General features: G+C 42.1%; 1 protein-coding gene across 1 annotated transcript in view; it reads right to left on the bottom strand.

The window, feature by feature from the left end:
- Positions 1–18,237, bottom strand: part of LOC137332419 (polypeptide N-acetylgalactosaminyltransferase 10-like) — an 84,690-nt gene that overhangs the window by 15,702 nt on the left and 50,751 nt on the right. Inside the window, exons 5-11 of the mRNA XM_067996238.1 lie at positions 15,368–15,553; positions 14,254–14,437; positions 10,865–10,982; positions 8,887–8,994; positions 5,655–5,876; positions 4,466–4,582; positions 3,862–4,011 (exon numbers count right to left, since the gene is read on the bottom strand). Coding sequence (XP_067852339.1) covers positions 3,862–4,011; positions 4,466–4,582; positions 5,655–5,876; positions 8,887–8,994; positions 10,865–10,982; positions 14,254–14,437; positions 15,368–15,553 — 1,085 coding nt within the window. The remainder of the gene's footprint in view (positions 1–3,861; positions 4,012–4,465; positions 4,583–5,654; positions 5,877–8,886; positions 8,995–10,864; positions 10,983–14,253; positions 14,438–15,367; positions 15,554–18,237) is intronic.

The following is an 18,237-nucleotide window of genomic DNA, read 5'->3' on the forward strand; positions in this document are numbered from 1 at the left end:
ATTCTCCAGCCTAGGCAACATCCTCGTAAATCTCCTCTGTACTTTCTCTCGTGCAATTACATCCTTCCTATAATTTGGTGACCAGAACTGTACACAGTACTCAAGCTGTGGCCTAACTAGTGTTTTATACAGTTCCAGCATAACTTCCCTGCTTTTATATTCTATGCCTCGGCTAATAAAGGAAAGCATTCCATATGTCTTCTGAACCACCTTATCCACCTGTCCTGCTACCTTCAGGGATCTGTGGACATGCATTCCAAGCTCCCTCACTTCCTCTACACCTCTCAGTATCCTCCCATTTATTGTGGACTCCCTTGCCTTGTTTGCCCTCCCCAAATGCATTACCTCACATTTCTCTGGATTGAATTCTATTTGCCACTTTTCTGCACACCTGACCAGTCCATTGATATTTTCCTGAAGTCTACAGCTTTCCTCCTCACTATCAACCACACGGCCAATTTTTGTATCATCTGCAAACTTCTTAATCACGCCCCCTATATTTAAGTGCAAATCATTAATATATACCACAAAAAGCAAAGGGCCTAGTACTGAGCCCTGTTGAACTCCATTGGAAACAGTCTTCCACTCACAAAAACACCCATCGACCATTACCCTTTGCTTCCTGCCACAGTCAATTTTGGATCTAACCTGCCACTCTCCCTTGGATACCATGGGCTTGTACTTTTTTGACCAGTCTGCCATGTGGGACCTCGTCAAAAGCCTTGCTAAGATCCATGTAGACGACATCAAACGCACTACCCTCATCGACCCTTCTTGTTACCTCCTCAAAAAATTCAATCAAGTTAGTCAGATGCTACCTTCCCTTAACAAATCCATACTGACTGTCCTTGATTACTTCATGCCTTTCTAAGTGACGGTTTATCCTGTCCTTCAGAATTGATTCCAATAATTTGCCCACCACCTGAGGTTAGACTGACTGGCCTGTAATTACTCGATCTATCCCTCGCTTCCTTTTTAAACAATGGTACAACGTTAGCAATCCTCCAATTCTCCAGCACCACTCCTGTTTCCAGATAGGATTGCAAAATGATGGTCAGAGCCTCCGCTATTTCCTCCCTTGCTTCTTTTAACAGCCTGGGATACATTTCATCCAGCCCTGTGATTTATCTACTTTCAAAGATGCTAATCCCCTTAATACTTCCACTCTCATTAAGTTTATCCCATCCAATATTTCATTCCTCCTCCTTAACTACAATGTCTGCATCATCCCTCTCTTTTGTGAAGACAGATGCAAAGTATTCATTAAGATTCATACCAACAGCTTCCGCCTCCACACACAGGTTACCTTTTTAGTCTCTAATAGGCTCTACTCTTTTCTTAGTTATCCTCTTGCTCTTAATGTATTTATAAAACATTTTTGTTTCAATGAGATCACCTCTCATTCTTCTAAACTTGAGAGTATAGGCCCACCATACTGAACCTCTTTTCACAGAGCAATCCTCTCATCCCAGCAATTAATCTAGTGAATCTCTGTTGCACCGTCTCTAAGGCAAGTGTATCCTTCCTTAGATAAGGAGACCAAAACTGTACACCATACTCCAGGTGAGGTCTTACCAAAGCCCTGTACAACTATAGTAAGACTTCCTTACTCTTGCCGCTAACCCCCTGGCAATAAAGACCAACATGCCATTTGCTTTCCTAATTGCCTGCTGCATCTGCATGCTAACTTTTTGATAATTCTCCCTCACCCATGTTGTTTCCTAATCCTGTTACTGACAACTTGCCAAATGAAATGGTGCATGTACTTGGCCAGTATGGCATTATTTCATGATCAATAGCTTCAAATTAACATCCAGGAACAAGACAAATGCCAATCTTTGCTTAATATAGGCACTCAGTGACTGGTTAGCAGCTGAATGGAAATCCAACAATGACCGAATCTGAACTATTAGGTCCATACGGTTGTGTTGCAAACCTGTTAATAATGACTTCCCTGAACAGGTAGAACATTGTATTATTATATAGCTGATGCATAAAAATGTACATTGGATAGGAAGTACTTCCCAAAGAAGATCTTTCCCCTTTAAATGAATCAACAATTAACTATCTCGGGGTGTCCAAACTTTCTCTTTTCGTGGGCCACCTAGCTGCATACCACTGGACCACATAGAAACAGTTACAATGCAACGCACTGGACTTAAGGAATATTTGCACCATTGTGTACTGCTGTAAATAAGGATTCAAGATTGTTTTTTAAAATACTAATTAATGGCAATAAGAAAATTTGCAAAAATACTGCATTTTTAATAAATAATTTTCTTCATGTGAATGGCAGAGTGAGGACATAGCTCTGTAAATCATGGCTGACAATCCATTTCATTTTGTATTACATATCGTTACTCATTGTAATTACCTTATACCATTAAATAAAAACCAGTATAAGGGCAAGTTAAATACTAAAGATGAGCTAGCTGTCTGTACTGAAGTACAGTTAACTGATTATTTCAAAAACGTGACTCCTATATAACGGTTGGCTGTTCGTGATTCAGCAAATTATCCTCCTCAAACTTTCCACTGCCTTCAACACAGACAATCACTTCATCCTCCTCCAATGCACTACACTGCAGTCCATCTCTGTGGCACTGCTGTTCCCATGATTCCAGTCCTATCTATTGTTACAAAGTCACAACATCGTCAATGGTTTCTCTTTTTATGCCCAAATGGCAAATATTTAGTGTACCCCAAGGCTCCATCCTTGGTACCCTCCTCCATCATTGACTCCATATTTCCAAATGTTGCCAACTTGCACACCAATGACACGCTGAAATAATTCTCGGCCTCCACCTTTCATTCCACCACTGTTGCCACCCTTTCCTATTGCCTATCCAACATTAAGCTCTGAATGAGTCATGCCTTCCTCTAAGTATTGGTAAAACTGATTCCAGCAGTACTTCCATGCCACAGTACTTCACTCCAACAACCTCCTCAGCTGCAACCTCAAGCCTAGCCCAGAGACGTAAAAGGCTCAGCATCCTGCATGAGCCCACACTGAGCTTCCTCCCCATATTTTACCCAGCAGAGCGCTGGCGCAGAGCAGGAGTTTTAAGTGAGCATACAGGTTCAATGCAGGAGTTTTTTTTTATTTTTTTCTTCCATGTCAGCTGCCAAGTGTGCCTATGCCCCTACTTGTGGAGATGCCGGTGATGGACTGGGGTTGACAATTGTAAACAATTTTATTTGAAAATCACAAGCTTTCGGAGGCTTCCTCCTTCCTCAGGTGAATGTCAAGAAATCCTCGAACCTTTCGCGGATTATGTATGCCCCTACTTTGCACCTGCATTCCACTGTGGCTCTCAGTGCTGGCCCCCAAAGACAGAAACCAGCAATAGAATGGCCCATCTAGTCACAGCCAACCCACTCAAAGCCAGGAGGTGGTAGGACTTCCCAAAACAAGGCTGCTCCGGGCTCCAGAATGAAAACAATATACAATATTAAATAGGTCATTTCCCATCACAGACACTCTTATTTAACTCTTGTGTCAATCAATATTTTGAGTAATTCCATTTTTCCTACTATGATAGATGTGTGATCATTTGAAATACTTTGATAACATTTGCATTTCAAGTAGAATTACTGTAGAAATTATAGAAATGTGAGAGATTAATCTTCTCACTCGAGCTTTTTTTCAAATTTACACTTAATTCTTTTCACTTAATACAGCTGATTGATCAGTATGCACTTCACAGGTAATATCCTATGCCAATTTGGGGAAAAGAGCTTCCAAAATTAAGTGGAACCAGGAAAAACTCCTCTCTCTGTCTGAATTTCCCCACTCCTCATACATACTATTTTGCACCCACCGGAGTAATTCCCTTATAAAAATTAATTACTATCTCTCACCTTTTTATACTTCCACAGCTGGTTCCCTTGCATTCCATGGCAGTCAAATAGTGTGACTGGACTGTTATGTGAAACAGCATCCAAACAAAACTTTCTGGTGTGCAAGGGATCTCCAGGGCGGATATCTTCTCGCCAACCCAATGAGAATACCTGAAGTGCAAAGTTCAGAATCAGTTATGAAATTAGCAATGTAACAAACACCTGCAAAAAATGATAGTACTACTGCTGTGACTGAAAAGCTTACACTACAATGCCAATGAAAGGGAATGGATAATGGAAAGGGGACAACATGGGATGGAGGAGGTGGGGAAGCATGTGATTGGGAGAAGGAATAGGAAGGGGCCACATTTTCCCCACAACTCCCACCCCAAACGCAGCCTGCAACTGTTGGTGGCTCCTTTCCCTGCCACACCACACCACCCAGCAACTCCCTCCCACAAAAAGAAAGAGAAGCGAGGCAGAAAAGCTCAAAAAGAAGCAAAAAGAGTTATGGGGAGAGAAGCAGCAGAAAAGGGAGAGACAGAGAGAATCAGCAACGTGATATTATAACTGACTGGTTCTTAATTTGTTAACTGAAATTGAAGCACCATTTCAGCTTATTCACCTGTTCATGGGACCAGGATCCATCTGCATCACCTTTGATACAAACTTCCAATTTCAGCTGTGAGCCAGAGGCCCCATGTTTACTGTCCATACACAGATCATTACCAACGTTACGAATCTGAGGAACAAAGTTGTTTACATGAATCACAAATTTACCTTTTTGAATGACTGCAAAAGGGGATTTCAAGTGCAACAGGAATTGTTTTTAACTTGCAATTATTTTTTTGACAAGGGCTTTTCTGGTTTCTGAGCTTTACATGGAGGGCCGGGGACGAGACAGTACATTACACTGACTCAAATCTCCTGTGAGAGTAGCTTAATCTCCCCCTTTCAATAACTTGGATCTTCCCTTGCTGCAATGAAAACATTGAGAAAGGAAGGACATTTGGCCATCAGCACCATCCCTTCCATGGACTACATAGAATCCAGCAATATTCTCCACTGGTTTATTTCTCGATCCCATTTAAACAATTCAAACTATGAGCATTAATATTAGTGTATTTCTCTTTGCAAAAATTGTCATTTCTTCTTTCTACTGGTTAACTATATGCTTTTCAGTGTTTCAGAATCTCAACCCCCTCCATGTTCCCAAACAGTTGAATAACTGGAGAAATCACCATCTTTGCTGGAATTTTGTTTGTACCTTTATATTTCTTGTTATAGCTCCATTGACATCTGTTCAGGAAATAATTCCATCTGACATGTAACACCCTTCTACTTGTTCATGGCCTTCCCCCTCTTAACTCATCAACCCTTGTTTCTATATTCCTTACCCTAGGAAAACAAAAAAAACTCTATTAACATTATTTACCTCACATTTCACTGTCTGCCTACTTAACTGTTCAGTTCCCTATTACAATGGCTTTCCCAGCTATGCTCTGCTTTTCTAATACGTGTACCAGTTCATTCCATTTAAACTTATTTTGTTTTGGAGTATCTATTACTGAACTGTTGACCTATTCGTCAGTTCAGGAACCCAGTGCTATCACCTCGTCAAAGGTTTCCACTATAGCACTGCCTGCTGAGGTTATACTTCTGAGGTTTATACATATTAGAATAGGTTCAGTTATAGTGGCTTCACGGATCTTCTAGTACATGTACAACCTTTTCATCTCCCCCACCTAACTGCACCTTCTGTCAATTCGGCAACGCTGAACATAATGTTCCTTTGCAAATTTCAGCAAACCCACCTCTCCCCAAGCACCAGCTGGAGGTTCCACTGGTGGATAGTATTTAGGCAAATCCCACGCCACTTCAGTCATGAACCACTTAAAACTTTTGCAATTAAGAGAATTCCGCAGTTCTTTCTGTGCAATCACATCTCCGGCAGAAATATGTCTGTACTCCGGTCTTCGCTGATAGAGGTGCTCAGCATACTCATCCATCCACACCTCAGCAACTCGTTTCAAATTCTGTAACACAAACACAGCTTCTCTGAATGAGATGAGCAATAGGTCCCTTTTTTGCATGTTCTTTTAAAAAATGGAATTTGGAAAATTACACACATTGTGAAGATGTTGTCAGGGCTGAGAAAATTTGGTTATAATTCGTGAAGTTCATGTGGGCCAGGAGATACAAAGTTTCTGCCTTTGTGGATTGGCAATCATGTGGAATCTGGAGCTTTTGTTTTGAGGAGTATTGGTTATCTGTTTCCCCTTCCTATATTGATCATCTCTTTTCCCCTCTAGGGCGTTGTTTGGGTGTACGTGGAAGTGGGCTTCAGAGTTTTGATGCTTTGCAAGCTCCAGGAAGAGACACATTGCATGAGTTGGTGGAGCTTTGTGATCTGCCAAATTGTTATCCAAAAATCTGGGTGTGTGGAAGTGGCCTGAACGTCCAGCAATGTTCTTACATGACCCAAGACCCTCCAGCACAGAATGTTGAATTACTATTACTCATTTTTAAAATTTACTGATCAGATAAAGCAATTAGTCACATCTGGCGAGTGGCTAACCTATTGGACAATAATGATCTAAACTTGCCTCATCACATTGGCAACTTACATAAATCTGAAGTCCTCACACCAATATTTAGTTCTGGAGGCACAATTCAACCCATCTGAGCGTTAATGTTGATTGGTTTCAAATTGTACAAATTTTGCTATAGTCAGTACAACTCAATATTTTCTTCATACTGTCAAATCAAAGTCACACATGGAGCTGAAACCAGTCAAACCTATTTTCTGTTTAATAATCAAACTTGACTGAATCATGTGCTGAACAAAAGCCCCGGGGAAGGTCTAATACCATGCAGACTTGGGCAAATGTCAGCATAATATGATGTGCACATTTACAAATAAATAAGCAGAATAAATTGCAGCATTTCACTCAACTCACACTTGCAAACTGGGTCCACAATTCTACTGGCAGCATAAGGGAGCTAGATTTAACAGTTAACCTCAAAGAGCTGGCTCTTGCACCTCAAACAAACACTATGAAACACTTGCTCCATTTAACACTTGTTGGTGACAAGTCCCGAGCACTTTGCAAGACCTGTGCCATTACACTTGAATAGTGTCAAACTGACAAGGAGGTGGTGCATGATCATCAGGCACCAATGCCTAGCTGGACCTTTTCTTATCCTTTCATTTGGATCTTACTGGACTAGTTGACAGTCAGAAAAACATACAAGATAGATGCTTCCTCCAAAATGGTCTATAAATGCTGACGCCATTTCCCACTTGTGCAGGCAGAAAGTCAGAGGCAATATGGTAAGTTAACGGGTTGTTTTCATGACAAATAGCAGGAGGCAACAGTTATGCCCATCTTCGATGGTGAAAGCAAAGCAATACCCAATTTAGTGTTCGAATGATGAGATGTGTCTCTAGCTTGAAAAAAATACAGCAACTTGAAGAGAAACTCAGGAAAAAGTTGGGAAAATGCAGAGAACTGGTAGTGAAGTGTAAGACACAATGCCTTACTGCAGTTATACAGGGCCTTGGTGAGACCACATCTGGAATATTGTGTGCAGTTTTGGTCTCCTTATCTGAGGAAGGATGTCCTTGCCATGGAAGGAATGCAACAAAGGTTTACCAGACTGATTCCTGGGATGGCAGGACTGACGTATGAGGAGAGATTGGGTCGACTAGGCCTATATTCACTAGAGTTTAGAAGAATGAGGGGTGATCGCATCGAAACATTTAAAATTCTAACAGGACTAGACAGACTAGATGCAGGGAGGATGTTCCTGATGGCTGGGGTGTCCAGAACCAGGGGTCACAGTCTCAGGACACGGGGCATGCCATTTAGAACCGAGATGAGGAGAAATTTCTTCACTCAGAGGGTGGTGAACCTGTGGTATTCTCTACCACAGAAGGCAGTGGAGGCCAAGTCATTAGATGTATTCAAGAAGGAGATAGATATATTTCTTAATGCTAAAGGGATCAAGGGATATGGGGAAAAAGCGGGAACAGGGTACTGAGTTAGACGATCAGCCATGATCATTTTGAATGGCAGAGCAGGCCCAAAGGGCCGAATGGCCTACTCTTGCTCCAATTTTCTATGTTTCTATGTTTGATAGCAACAAAAACGTGGGAAGCAATAAATGTTTTCTGATGTATAGGGAAACAAACTGACATGTTGCCAGTGTGGCTCTCCTTATATCTTGTACAGGAGGGGGTAGGGTAACATTTCATTTTTCACTCCTGATGTAATGCCCTCACATCATAGAATCACCGTGTCAACCAGGTCATTCAGCCCATTAAGTTTTCCGCTAGAGTAAATTAGTTGATTTCACTCTCCTGCTTGCCTATCGTAACCCATCAACATTCCTCTTCAAGCAACGATCTAATTGCCTTTTAAAAGAATTTACAGGCTCTGTTACAACAATGGTTTCTGGCAGAGAATCTCACATTCTAACCACCTTCTGCACCAAGAATTAAAAAAATCTTTAATTCTTGTGATTGTGTTAAATTTGTGCCTTCTTGTAGAAACAACATACCATAACATAACCCCAATACCTCAAATCTAAAATTCTCATCCTCGTGTTTAAATACCTTCATGGCTTCACCTGTCCCCATCGCTAATCTCCTTAAACTGAAAAACCACCAAACTCTCCATTCCTCTGACTGTGGCCTCTAAGCCAACATTGAATATCATTTTGGTCAAATGAACAGATTTAGTCATTCTTATTATCTTTATTGATTACCATGATTGCAGCTTTTGCTTCCAACATTCAGTGTTTGAACTTCATGAAACGTGAAAAAATGACCTACTACTTTGTGCAGCATTTTGAAATGTTCCAGTCTCTGCCTTAAATACTAAGTGATATTATGGATATATTTTAAATTCAATTGGAAACCAAACACACATGGTACCAAACTTTTGAGACCTTAGAGTTTCAATTCTTAAAGTCAGGCAAGATATTACAATGAAAATCAAATAGAAAAAAAAATGTAAAGACATATAAATGGAAATCACTTACTCTGGGCAAGCCAACTCCACTTGGAATCTTGTAGGGAACATACTTTCTGTAGATGTGGCCTACCCTGGAGCAAGGGATGTCTTCCATCTGTCCACCACACATCCATACCTGAAACAAGAATATTAACAATGTAAATTTAAGATAGCCAAGTTGGAACCCACATGCACAATGTAAGCCATCAGCACCTCAAAATGAACCCATTGTACTTCAAAAAGTTCAGATTTATTTAGCACATGTCAATCTCCCATGACACTGCACACAGGGAGTCAAGACCAAGTGCAGTCTTCAGCTGAACTTGAGTTGAAAAGTGAGGAATAATTGAATTTGGACCTACAGAACTAATTCAGTTCCCATTTTGAAGTTATACGTGATAAAACGAGAGAGGAGAGAGAGAGGGGAAAAAGAAAGAGTGAGAGAGAGAAAGAGAAAGAGAAAAAGAGAAAGAGAGAAAGAGAGCGAGAGAGAGATAATGGACAGAGAGGGAGGTGGGAGTGAACAGATGAGGATCAGCCCTTGAAAACACACATAGCATGGGGGCTTTCCACTGCCAGAAAACAGGCTTCAGAGTTTAGGTGCTAAGCGAGGGGGGCATGTATAATGTCCCACATGGTAGCAGGGGGCCAGGAAGGAAAGAGGACTGCAAAGGTGAAAGATTGGTGGGGATTCATCAGCACTCAGGAGGGCATGCTGAGTGCCTTGAAGGTTCCAGAGACTGGGAGCTTGGAGAGGAGGTGTAGGCCTGCTGCACAAGACAGAACCAAAGGAGTGAAGGGAAGATCGGAGAGAAACTACCCAAAAGGAGGCTCCAGGTAACCTGTATGGGAGTTATATGGCACGTGACAACTGAACCTGGGGTGCTTCCATAAGCTGCCTCTGATCCATACAGGTCAATAGTAACAGTGCAGTTAGTTACTTATTCAGCACTCTTCCGTAGACATGGCACACACATACATCAGCAGTTACATCAAATAAATTAAATAGCTTGATTGGCAGGGCAGGTATTAATCCACAGTAAAAACGTATATTTGTAAAAGGAGTGTCAAGAAATGAAAAGCAACAGCTTAAATAATCCACAGCACTAGACATTGTGAAATTTAGCAATAACCTACCAAGAGTGATTCCACTCACCACTCAGTCCCATAAATAAATCACTTCGCAACTTGGAATACTCATTTACAAGTGAGTTAAAAAGGAGTTATCAGGCAGTTACATAGAATTACATAGACTTTACAGCAATGAAACAGGCCATTCGGCCCAACTGGTCTATGCCACTGTTTACGTTCCACACGAGCCTCCTCCCATCCTACTTAATCTAACCCTATCAGCATATCCCTCTATTTCTTTCTCCCTCATGTGCTTATCTCGCATCCTTAAATGCATCTATGCTATTTGCCTCAATTATTCCATGTGGTAGCAAGTTCTACATTCTAACCACTCTCTGGGTAAAGAAGTTTCTTATTTGATTTATTATTGACTATCTTATATTTATGACTTTAGTTTTGGACTCCTCAAGTGGAAACATCCTTGTCTAACCCATTAAACCCATTCATGACTTTGAAGACCTCTATTAGGTCACCCCTCAGCCTCCTCTTTTCTAGAGAAAAGAGCCCCATCCTGTTCAGTCTTTCCTTATAGTTATAACATATAATAGTTACACAATTCAAGAATCCAAATGTACATATAAAGTGCAATGTATAACGAACGCTTCAAATGAAAAATGAGAACAAACAAATCACAGGAATAAAAACTGTCAACATTGTACTTCAATATTACAAAGTCAATACCTTGGGAAACATAAGCAATTTTCATTAACAGTGAAAAATTTCTAATTGAGATGCAATATTTAATCCTCGAGATTGATTGATCTAGGTTTGGCAGGTAGCTTACTGTGCTAAAGAGAATTCTAGTGATACTGTACTGCTTCATACTCAATTAGGAATTTACAAATGCATTCATGGGACCACTGTATGTAGCTTACCTTGAATGATATTTCATACTGTTCTCCTCCCCAAATTTCCAAACCTGTGTCATAGCCACCCAGCTCCCAGAACCACTTTCTATCAACAGCAAATAAACCTCCAGCCATGACAGGTGATCTAGAAAGATACAAGTAGATTGATTGCATTTTAATTAGATCATTGTTAAAGATATAAAAATAGTAAGTGTGCAATATATCTTTGATCTATGATACTTACCATGTGGAGAGGAGGGAAGAATGTAGAGGCTGGGATAGGGAACAAGGGTGCAACTGAAGAGGAGGGTTTTGAAGAAGTTTTTGAAAGCAAGTAGGCAGGTGGCCAGGCAGAGAAAACAGCATAGAGCGCTTCAGGACAAAAAAAAAACAGGCTGAATAAGTATGCATCAGTGGTGAAGTGGAGCAAGGAAGCAAGGTTGAGGACAAGTCTGGTGTTAGAGAACACAAGAGAGATGGTGGTGGACAGGGGGTGGGTGGAGGCACAAGGCTAGAGATTTGACAGCAAAGGCTAGAATTTTTAAATCATAAGTATAGGGAGGACAGGGTGATGGGAATTTGAGTCTTCATGTCTGTGAGAACACAAGTTGCTGTGTTTTGGATAAGTTGAAGCATGTGGTGGGTTCAGGCAGGAAGGTCCCCCAGCTCGGTCAAGCCTGGAGGAGAAGGCGGCATGGACAAGGGTTTCAGCAGGAGGTGGGAAGTGAAAGGGGCAAAGGTGGAAGAAAGTAATTTTAATAACGGGAACACATGTAAAGAAGGAAGCTGTGTTCAGGGTCGATCAAGGATGCCAATGCTCTACACCACCTGACTTAGACTGAGATGGCAGATGGTGACGTTGATAGAATAAAGGCCAGTGGCGTGGAGATTCTGATAGCAGCTTCAGTTTTGCCACTCAACGAGAAGTAGTTTTGCTCATCCAGGTCTTGATATTAGATGGGCAGTTTGAGTGTATGACTACAAGCTTTGGGTCAATGGAAAAGGCAATGAGGTAGAGCAGGATGCCATCAGCATACATGGTGATTCAGACCACCAAACCCTCCTCGAGGAGACACAGACTCCTGGGTGTGGGTGCCACCAAGTCACCCAAAAATGTAGCTCATGCTGCCTGGAGGGAGGTGGGACTGGCACTGAGTTCCAATTCCCTCACCCCCATGACTGCAGAACAGTATCGCAAAAGGTTCAACAACCTCACCAGGGCTGGCAAGGTAACACACTGGGCAATCTCTCCCTTACTTTAAGAAACTGATGCCCAAGGTAACATTTCCATAACTAACCCTTCCGACTACCCTCTGGTTAAGGGGGGCTCTAACTCAGTATTCTGCACTAAGGCTACCCAGCTCCCCTCACAGCAATTACTTATATGCACTTCCTTCCTCCACTTTAACAGTCTTAAAGCCACACATCTCTTTCTTCAGCTCTCCCATGCCATTTGGCACACACTCAACTGCTAGCCTTGTACTTGTTTCCTTTGTCTTCTTGCAGGACAAATTGATGCACAAAGCCTATCAAAGGAAGGCCACTGGAAGAGGCATCCCCACCTTTAAACCCCTCACCCACTGAGGACAAGGCCATCAAGCTAGTGGGCACACATTCAGTTCTTACTGTGGGAAATGGCGAGGTTGGTGGAATTTTGCCAGCACCAGGTTAGTGACTGAACACTTACACTGTGACCCTGGCATCCCAGTGAAGCACCACACAGACAGAAGCTTCCACCCCCTTTATCTGTCTCCTTAACTCCAAGGGAGTTCTTACCTTCTACCCTCCTTTCCTGCAGATCCGGCGGAGGAGGGGGGACGGGGAGGAAGGCGGAGGAGGGGGGAATGGGGAGGAAGGCGGAGGAGGGGGGACGGGGAGGAAGGCGGAGGAGGGACGGGAGGAAGAGGAGGAGGAGGAGGTGGGACGGGAGGAAGAGGAGGAGGAGGAGGTGGGACGGGAGGAAGAGGAGGAGGAGGAGGTGGGACGGGAGGAAGAGGAGGAGGAGGAGGTGGGACGGGAGGAAGCGGAGGAGGAGGAGGAGGTGGAATGGGAGGAAGAGGAGGAGGAGGTGGAACGGGAGGAAGAGGAGGAGGAGGTGGAACGGGAGGAAGAGGAGGAGGAAGTGGAACAGGAGAAGGAAGTGGAACAGCAGGAAGAGGAACAGGAAGGACAGATATTTCTCCATCATCGTATATGACTGACAACCATGAGGAAGAGCAGTTTGAGGCTCAGGACACCTTCCTATACAGTTGATTCATGCTGTCCCACCCACCCCACCAACTCATCACACGCAGCACTTGCTTCCTGATTCCGAGGCACCTGTTCAGATTTTTCCATCCAGGGGGAATTGGATTGTGGTAGTGAGGACGTGGGACCGGGTGATTCACGTGGCACAAGGGAACTGGAAGAGTGGGAAATGGGTGAGCATATGTCACCTTTCAACCAGAGGCTGAGGAGGTCTGCCAATGGCTTTGGATATGCAAGACCCAGAATCCATGGAAATTTGCCTGAAAAGAAGGATGTTTGAGGATCATCATACCTCCATGCCCTTAATTTCTGAGGATGTGGAGTAATTGACAGATGTGATTCTCAAGTCTACACTGTCCTTTGCGGCAACATCACAGAAACTTTGACTTCCTTACAGGCATTAATGGAGCAAGTGGCAGCTTCATTGTAATCCGCAGCAGATACCAGATAAGAAGAAACGGATGACTCAGTTCCTCCACCTTCACTGGAAGTACAGACTGCAGCTCTGGAAGCAATAAAAGGGATATATGGAGTGCAGCATGAATCACAGACTCCAGACTGTGGTGACTGCTGTGTCTCAGGATCTGATAGCTGCCATTAGACCACCCTGATCTGATCACGAAGGCCACAGATCCAGATCGTAGCATGTCAGGCCTCTGGCCTTTGCCCTCAGAGCACCATGCCAGCAGAATGTGGGAGGCAAGACCAGGCTGCCCAGGAGCAAGCTCCAGAGATACAGCCAGCAGCAGCTCCATGCCAGGAGCCAGCTGGCATAAGAAAAAGGCCACCTCAGTCCCATGATTCTTCTGTACAACATGAAGCAGCACTATCTCCTGCAGTCCAGGCCCTCGGGTGGCACTTAGTAGGAGACTAGAATAGGTGACAGAGGGGCATGTGGAGGCACTCAAAGGAAGCATAGTGTTAAAAAAACAAGTAGGGTGATTGTAGGTTTGCACTTCACAATTATTGTTTTAAAATAGACTGTACTGAGATGGCACTGTTATTCAATTCATACAGGAAAGAATGCAGGAAAAGAAATTCATGCCCTAGTTTTTTTTAAAAAACAAATGAACTGACTGGGGCAAAGGGTGACAAAAATCTTTGTTCACCTAGCTAGTACAACAGCCCTGTCCTGTTGATCACCTTTAGTCATTTGAAACATTACTTACTGAAAGGGGTCACTTGGATCAGGTTTGCGTAGCTCCACTGGAATTGGAATACGTTTGTAATACATTTCCCAGTCAAATGCTCCTCGCATGGCATCACCAGCCTGAGTCTCATATCCAAAATGGTCATGGTCAATAACATCGATCATAGGACACACAATTGTTTTGCGGTTCTGTGCAATTCTATCTGAAAGATTGAAGAGAATGAGGATTCAAATTAGAAGTGTAATCTTAAAAATAAAAATCACAAAATAAACTTCAACATTCAATAAAAAGCAAATTACGATATAATCATGATTGGAAAAAGTCAACAGATCCAAGAGAACAGGGATAATGGGAGCAAATAGCCATTCTTCATGTGTAAGCATGGGCAGTGAGTACTGGTGAGCTCTTTGACTGTGAGGTCCGTTACAACAAACTATAATCTGGTTCACATCTGTACTCTTGCAGCAAGGGTCAGCAGATAAAAATTGAGGGGCTACACTGGCTGAGGGTCATTGAGAAAGTGATTGTAGATCATCTAAATTGAAAAGGTGCCTACAATTTGGAAGTATGAAACTGTATAACTGAAGGTTTGTTTTGCCATCTTTCTCTAATTTATCTCCACCTTTCCAGCTTTTCTTTTCACTACAATGCTTATTCACTTCTTCCTTTGACCCTCCCATTTTTTACATGCTTTTCTGTTTCATGTCTCCCACTGTGAACAAATTTCAAATCCAGTCAACTTGACTTCATGACCTTTAATATGCATAGAGGTCAGCTGCATGTGTTAAGAATAAAATACAAAGCACCTGGTTTGCTGGTTACCTAATCTATAACCGGGTTCAAGAGACAGTTACATGTCTTATTAAATAAAAAATCTCACTATGACCCAAATAAAGGAATCATATTGGGATAGATTCAATCCATAGGGTGTATATTGCCCAACATCTTATAAACCTATTAATCTCAGTTCTTAGTTTACAAAACCACCATTACGCATAGTAGAGAAAATAGGTTTTTCTCCAAACATGCTTAAACTAGAAACAAACCCAGAGCTACTGCTAAAATACTCTTAAAAAGATGTCCATCAAATCCCAACCTTCATGCATTATCTACTTAGAATTTTGTTTCTTACCAAGCAGTGGGGGCAGCCAATTCACATTTGCTTCACAGTGAGAATCCAAGAAAGTTATGACCTCTGCGGTTGTCACCGAAGCCCCAAGTAGTCGTGTTCGAATTAAACCTTCTCGCTTCTTAGTCCGCACGATCCTGACCTTCGGAAATTGAGCCATGTAAACCTCCAAGCGCTTTTTCAAGTATTCTATTTGAAAAATTAAATGAAAGCAAGTGCAGAGGCTACTGTTTCCAGTTCAACACTTCTGTTCTATTTCACTGAAAAGGTAGAAAGTTTTAGAATTTTCTTCTTGATTCAGAATTTTTTTTTTTGCCTTGCCTGGCATCATCAAGCAGAATCAGGCTGGGTATGTTCTGGAGCACAATGTTTTTCTATTTCTTTACATATTACCCTTCTATGATGAAATCAGTAATATGTTTGGATTCTGAATTTGCCTTATCTTTCTCCAAAAATTGTTTATTTTAACCCCAACCCAAGAGTACCTAATTACTGCACCAACATACTTGCATATCCTCTCTAAGCATACTACTGTTTCATACTCTTACAAGCGGGAACATGACCATCTGTTTTTTTTCCCCCATTGGTGTAAATTAAGGATTGTAAAACATGGTTAATTCTGAAAGTGATTAACATAGCTAACCAAGGAACTGAACTTCCTAGAAAAGGATAGGATTAGCAATTCATTCAATTATCTATTAACAATTTTTAAAAATGTCACATTGTTAAAAATACAAAATCCAATCTCAATATACAACTTGAATGTGAATGCTAAATTAGTTGTTATATTTGAAGGGAGATGTGTGGTTTAATCTTTCCTACTTTAAAACTGGATTTTATGGATGGGGGAAGGGAACGTGCAAGGCAGAAGAACGTAATTTGACGTTTTAAATCAGTTTCTGTCTGGCACGTATACAACTTGACCAAACTATCTGACTCAGAAGTTGTGTATTTATACTTTGAGGTTTCTCAGATTTGCATTTGACAAATATTGTTATTTGAATTGAATGTTAATACCAAAATATTCCTTCAAAACTTTGTCTACAACATTTAAATATGTAAGATGTGACTGATATTTTTCTCATGTTTCAAGACACTTCATTTTCTCAGCATATGCTGCAGCAACAAGAAATCAATATGCATTATACTTTCCCATGTCTATAAAAAGTTAATAAAATTATTGGTTTTTACTTACTGTTGATTTGTTGACTTCAACAGCACTGTAATTAAAACCTGGCAAAGTATGTCAGTTATTAAATCTTTAGGCTCCTAGTATATTTCGTACCTTGATTGCTGAACCACTCCAATGTAATTTCAACAAATTTTCGATAATTTATTGATAAAACTGTAGATTGAACAGCGCCTCAATTTGGACAAGTTATCAAATGGTCTCACACTAAAGCTGTTGAGAGCTATCCAGTTTCCCCTCAAATTGCTTCATCATTGCTGCAGCTGACGGGTCATTTGCTATTAGCCTGGGGGGGGTGACGTGGTTTCTCCAGGGTTCCCCCCCCACCCACCCCTACCATTCTCCCACTCCGTTCCTTTTTCAATTATCTCCTCCACTCATCATACAAACCTATCTACTTCTTTTGTTGATGATTCTACTCTACATTTGTCAGCTTCCATCAGATTACACGGACTGCACACAACCTCCCATCATTCTAGTGCACTATAATGAAGCAGTCCGAGCCCGCGTGCAGCAAGACCTGGACAACATCCAGGCTTGGGCTCATAAGTGGCAAGTAACATTCGCGCCAGGCAAGTGCCAGGCAATGACCATCTCCAAAAAGAGAGAGTCTAATCACCTCCCCTTGACATTCAACGACATTACCATTGCCAAATCCCCCACCAACAACATCCTGGGGGTCACCATTGACCAGAAACCTAACTGGACCAGCCATATAAATACTGTGGCTACAAGAGCAGGTCAGAGGCTGGGTATTCTGTGGTGAGTGACTCACCTCCTGACTCCCCAAAGCCTTTTCATCATCTACAAGGCACAAGTCAGGAGTGTGGTGGAATACTCTCCACTTGCCTGGATGAGTGCAGCTCCAACAACACGCAAGAAGCTCGACAACATCCAGGACAAAGCAGCCCGCTTGACTGGCACCCCATCCACCATCCTAAACATTCACTCCCTTCACCACCGGCGCATAATGGCTGCAGTGTGTACCATCCACAGGATGAACTGCAGCAACTCACCAAGGCTTCTTCGACAGCACCTCCCAAACCCGCGACCTCTACCACCTAGAAGGACAAGAGCAGCAGGCACATGGGAACACCACCACCTGCATGTTCTCCTCCATGTCACACACCATCCTGACTTGGAAATATAACGCCGTTCCTTCATCATCGCTGGGTCAAAATCCTGGAACTCCCTAACAGCACTGTGGGAGAACCTTCACCACATGGACTGCAGTGGTTCAAGAAGGCGGCTCACCACCACCTTCTCAAGGGCAATTAAGGATGGGCAATAAATGCTGGCCTCGCCAGCGACGCCCAGATCCCATGAACGAATAAAAAAAAATTTGATCTCCTTCAAAAGGATGAATGAAAATTTTGTTTTTTCAATCCTTCAAAAAAATATGTACTTTTATCTCGTGTCAGCCATGGGTTCAAGTCTTGGCTGACACTTAAGTCCAGTACTTAGGGAATGCTGCACTGTCAGAGGAGCCGTCATTTGGATGAGACGTTAAATTCACATTGAGAATCATGACTGAACAGAAATTGAACAACTATCACATTTCTAAAAAGAAACAACTGAAAATCTATAATAAAAATTGCAAATAGACAGCAAATCCATCAGCATGTCAAGAGAAAAGATATCGTGGACCTACTCTGCATTTCTGTTTGTAAATTACATTTTTTTT

The sequence above is a fragment of the Heptranchias perlo genome, chromosome 14 (assembly GCF_035084215.1).
Source record: "Heptranchias perlo isolate sHepPer1 chromosome 14, sHepPer1.hap1, whole genome shotgun sequence".
Lineage (NCBI taxonomy): Eukaryota > Metazoa > Chordata > Chondrichthyes > Hexanchiformes > Hexanchidae > Heptranchias > Heptranchias perlo.